The 5,294-nt window shown below is 35.5% G+C and overlaps 1 protein-coding gene across 1 annotated transcript; it reads right to left on the reverse strand.

Annotated features, from left to right (window-relative positions):
* Positions 1–2,557: 2,557 nt before the first annotated feature.
* On the reverse strand, positions 2,558–4,411 carry LOC131038601 (serine/threonine-protein kinase D6PK-like). The gene is made up of 2 exons (XM_057971088.2): positions 3,819–4,411; positions 2,558–3,461 (listed from the first exon to the last, which is right to left on the reverse strand). The coding sequence occupies exons 1-2, from the start codon at positions 4,196–4,198 to the stop codon at positions 2,795–2,797; spliced, it is 1,047 nt and encodes a 348-aa protein (XP_057827071.2). The 5' UTR covers positions 4,199–4,411; the 3' UTR covers positions 2,558–2,794.
* Between the last annotated feature and the right edge of the window lie 883 nt (positions 4,412–5,294).

The raw sequence follows: 5,294 nt of genomic DNA on the forward strand, positions 1-5,294 counted from the left end.
TCAAAAATTTCCATCGCAGCTTCAAACTTCAAATGCCTCTAGATTTGGCCTCTGAAGACCGATTTGGATGAAACAAAAGGAAAAATTGACTTTCTTGGACCTCCTCAATCCAATGGTGACCTCAGATTTGACCCATCAAACTCCAATAATAACCTACAATAGAAAGATCCAAAATGGAAACCCCAAATTTCTCTCAATTGGTAAACCAATGACGCTCTAATGGCTCTGATACCATGTGAGATTTTGCCAAGATCAAGAGGCAATGGGAAACAAAAATAATATAGAGCAAAATAGATGATAGAAATAAACTATATTCTATCAAGATGCAAAATATGATCAACTGGATCATTACAAGATGTTGATTGATTGTCCGTACAAACAATGTAGATGAGCCTTCTTATATAGGCAAGGCTTATGGATATGTGAGCACACAAACATGACATGTGGCTTAATAAGAAACAATGGTAGGTAGGAAATAGGTGTGGGTAGGTAGGAGAAACAATATAATATTCCACATGAGGTGGATCACCCACTGAATGTGGAGTGTAACAACAAGATAACGCCATAAAAGGTGAAAATTCTCCTACACACACTATCCCAATGTGGCACAAACACCCAAGTGTCTCATACCCAAACTACTGTGGAATGCATTTCCTAAGTACATTTAAGTATAGTGTAATAATATCTAAGATGAACAATTATTTACACCAACAAATATTAAAAGAATTATTTTGACAAAGGGATATGAGAGGTATGGTAGTTTAAATGTTGTTCTATTTCACTACAATCAGAAATCTAAAAATTGATAAATGGTATATGACAAAAATATGTGATTTCAATGGATATTATCATGAAATTGAGTATATTTATTAATTAGTATTATCCCTCCATTGATTCTACAAGAGTTCTAGATTTAGAAAATAACAAAGAAGGAAGTAATATCTTTTATTCCTAAAGAAGTAAAGACCTATCTCATAGATTAGTAAGATGCAAATTGTTGTTTCCCTCTCATCCATCGAGCTTGAATATCATGCCACACAAGGAACTATTCATCAAGTGATTTAGTTATATTGCATTTTGGCTAACATAAACATTCTTAATGAAAAGCCATCTATTCTTTATTGTGACAATCAGGATGTATTGAAGATTGTGAAGTATTTAGTTTTCTATGAATGAACAAAGCATATTAAGATAGAATGCCATTACATTTGAGAATAGGTCTTCAACCACCACATCTAGCTCCAATATTGCCCAATAAACTCTCATATAACTGATATACTCACCAAGTCTCTTAGAAATGAGAAATTCAATTGTTTCATGGGTACGTTTGCAGGGACAATGTAAGAAGAAGGAATTTTAACATAGATTTTCTATTATCACATTATGTTGTTAGATAGTTACATAGTTTTGGTACTACTATGATATTACAACAACTAAAATATTAAGAATAGACTAACTTATAGTTTATTCTCTTAAATACCTTATATCTAATTAATTTGAATTTTTTATTCATGCAAATGATTTTTTTCTTTTAACAAATAACAAACAAAATTATTTTATCTATGATACTGTTCATTAATAAAAGATTACTGACTAAAATATTTAATAATAAATTGTAATACATTTTAAATTGATATTGAATATATTAACTAACATGTTTCATATTTTCCTATTAAATTTTTGCTTAGAACATGTACTTAATATTTTTTCTAAGACCTATTCCCATACATATTTTGTATAAGAAGTAGGCATTAATACATATTATACGAAAAATAGCATTTATCATTGTTGTGTCCCACACCACATAAAAGACTTAGCAAAGATTTATTCATCCCATTAAAAACAGTGATTTGTTAAATAGAACATAGCTTCATACTTTCACCCGATAATTTTCACCTTTAGAATTGATTCTAAACGAAATCTAAGTTTCCAGTCAATTACCTAATCCAATGTAAACGTTTAGATGCGATTGTCATTGGGAATTTTTTTCCTTTGAATGTTGACGTAATCCAATGTAAACGTGTGGATGTAATTCTGACTGAAGTAAAAAATCTCTACGTCTCATTAATTCACTCAGACGTTCGTTTCTAACTTTTATAGCTCTCTAGTCTTCCCACGTGATTTCGCCGAACACTGTTTAGAAGACTTTACATAGCCTTGTGGAACCTACACTTTCTTTTCTAGTATTTTGTAAATATCAAAATAAAGGTATGAAACACTACAGCCACACAGAAACTTTTTTAAATCAACCATCATTATCTTATTTTATTATTTTTCTAAGCAATTCTTATATGTTATTGGTGTATCCACTTCATCTAGGTGACGACCGTGAGTCATACGATTCCAAATTATTACAACAAAGACAATTCGCTGCATAATTGTTCACCTTAAATTTGATGAGGAGAATTGTGAGAACAATGCAGCTATACAAGAAATTTTATGAATCAATTATTATTTTTTCTTTGCTGTAGTCCATGGACTATATAAGTGTGTCTGCCGCATACACGACTATTGGAAAAAAAATGATTCTATATTACTGTCGCCACGCAATTTCTAATACCATCCTAATTTCATCTTCACCATTAAAATTCAGTAAATACAATGCTAGGTTTTTTGATATACCACATTATTCTTTTAATCTATACATAGTTTCCAAATACAGTATGCCGTCACAAGATCTATTTGACAAGCAGGATGGACCGTCAAATTTAGACTTTTGTTGTCATGAGCAACCTAACGTCATATATTATGGACAGTGCGATATGATCAGCTGGAGTGAGGACAGCATATCGTCTCAAAACTCCCCAAATATAAATTTGCTCGTGTTGTTTTCTTTGAAGTCACATTCCATAGAGCCATAGTCATCGGATTTAATGCTCATGTCTTCTGTTTCTTCTTCCTCATTTTCTTTGTGAAATGTGAGAAGAGGTTCAGGAGAGAGCGGCGGCACAAAAGGAGGCCTAGAAACAAACTGCAGTTGATCCCATCTCATGCCCCAAAAGAATGGGTGGCTTTTTATTTGCTTTCTATTTAGCCTCTCTGTCGGCTCTTTCGCAAGGAGCTTCTGAATAAGATCATCCAGAGAAGACGAGGATGAGAAAAAGGGGTCCTTGGTCATAATATTCACAAAGGTGTCCTTTCGACTAAACCCCCTAAAAGGTGTCTGCCCGTGACTCATTTCGTACAGAATGACGCCGAAAGACCACCAGTCGACTGGGTATGAATGGAATTTGCCCCACAGGACCTCCGGTGCGATGTACTCCTCTGTACCCACAAACGAACGAGATTTCCATTCGTTATATTCGCCATGATCAGATATGAGACGCAGGGACAGATCGAAATCAGTGAGCATTATGTGTCCACTATCTTGCACCAATATGTTCTCTGGCTTCAGATCTCGATGTAAGATTCCTTTCTCGTGCAAATACTCCAACGCTACAATCACCTCTGCCGCGTAAAACCTGCACATGGATGAAAACACGTCACCTAAAAAAAATGACTTCCACTACCAGTATGTAACCTGTTCTGCTCGAGGAATCTAACTATTATATATACAGACAAAAATGTCTGAACAATAATATAGTAACAAAGATAATCCTACAAAGTTTTCAATTAGCTTATTCTCTCAAAAACTCTCCAATTATAGAGGAGAAGTTTATGCACCGACTGCAAAAACATAACAAATATAATTAGATTGATATTGAAATTTTCGGTAAACGCGTTGTTTGGGTCATTTCCACATCTAAATCAGAATAAAGCAGGACGCAGATATCCACCAAAGGCAAGTTAGAAATATAGAAGAAGACATAAATATTCACCTTATGGTGGACTCTGAAAAGGTTTTACTGGGTTGCCTGTGCCTCAAGACGTTAATATCTCCTCCAGAACAATACTCCATGGCCAGAAATGTATGCGTCTCTGACTCAAAGTGGGTAAGCAGAGACGGCAGAAATGGATGATCCAAACAAGACAGAATCTCCTTCTCCGTAACTGCCATTTTCTGGGCGTTTCTCTGTTGAAGAATCTGCTTACTCATCACTTTGACTGCAAAAGCTTTGTTGGTGCCACGATGGACTGCCAAGAAAACCGTGCTCATGTTGCCCTCGCCTAGGCGCTTGACCAGCTCCAGATCTTCACAGCTGGAACCCTCAACAAATTGAGACCCATATTCAGATTCGCAATTGAACATCCCCTCCATCTATGTATTCTCTTCTCTTCTCTTCCCTGTAAACTCACCCCGTCTTTCGTTCCTTTCTTTCGGAGGAGGTCTATTTATAGAGTTGGAACGACTTTCTTGTATATATGAAACCCATTGCACACATGGCAGGCACATTGTGACGCTAATGTCAGAAATAGTGGGGGCGGCGGAGAAGAGAAAATGTAGTCCTTTGCAAAACACCTAGGGCGGCGAAGAAGAGAAAATGTGGTCCTTTGCAAAACAAAGTCGATGCTTAGTTTACTTACCCAACCATAGTATTGTTTATCGTCTTTTGAACCCTAAATATATGACATCATAATTACAAATATTTTATCATCAAATCACATAACTTTATAAATATTGAAGAACCTATAAACCATATGTGTTATACCATACATCGTAGTTTCTGAAATATCACTACGTAGAGCTTAGCTTATATAAAGGCGATGGAGCCAAGCAAAACCAAACTGATCATTTCGCCACAAAGTTTTAGAAACATAGGCAAAATATCTATTGACTCTATCTTATTGAAATGGATTAATTTCATGTGCCTGTGAATGAAAGCAGTTGGGTAGTCACTGTTGATTGATTATAGCTTCACATGCATTAATCAACAAAATACCTACTTTTAAGGTTTAACCTGCATTTTCTTCACAATTATTGTAAAGCCATTCTTGGAGCTGTCGTTTTTCCCTCGACTGTATTCATCTTACTCCCATAAAAAATAAACTAAAAAAGCTGATCGTTTTTGTTACAAAACTCATCAATGCCGGCTGCAGAGCATGTCAGGAAAGCCCATTTCACATCCATTCTTTGTCACCCTGAGGTCCCACAGAAGAGGTTTGTCCGTGAGTTCTGACGTTTAGCTACGTGAAGTCAGGCTTGGTAGGAAGCTGTGAACCTCTCACTGAAAGCTACATGATGGGAGTGGATACTATTCTCAGGTAATAAGCCTGTGTATTGCCGTATGACATTTTGTTAGCATTTATACTAGTGTAAGAACTTTTCTTTTATTGGCTACTCTTTTTCTTTGAATTGTCATTGCATACGAGTTTGTCAATCATAGACTCCAAATATCTTCTCATCCATTCCCTGT

This window comes from Cryptomeria japonica, chromosome 3, assembly GCF_030272615.1.
Source record: "Cryptomeria japonica chromosome 3, Sugi_1.0, whole genome shotgun sequence".
Classification (NCBI taxonomy): Eukaryota; Viridiplantae; Streptophyta; class Pinopsida; order Cupressales; family Cupressaceae; genus Cryptomeria; species Cryptomeria japonica.

Coding starts and splice junctions, on each gene's coding strand:
- LOC131038601 (XM_057971088.2), bottom strand. CDS start 4,198: ATGGAGGGGATGTTCAATTGCGAATCTGAATATGGGTCTCAATTTGTT. Junction 3,462..3,818: donor TTTTCAGAGTCCACCATAAG/GTGAATATTTAT, acceptor ATCCATGTGCAG/GTTTTACGCGGCAGAGGTGA.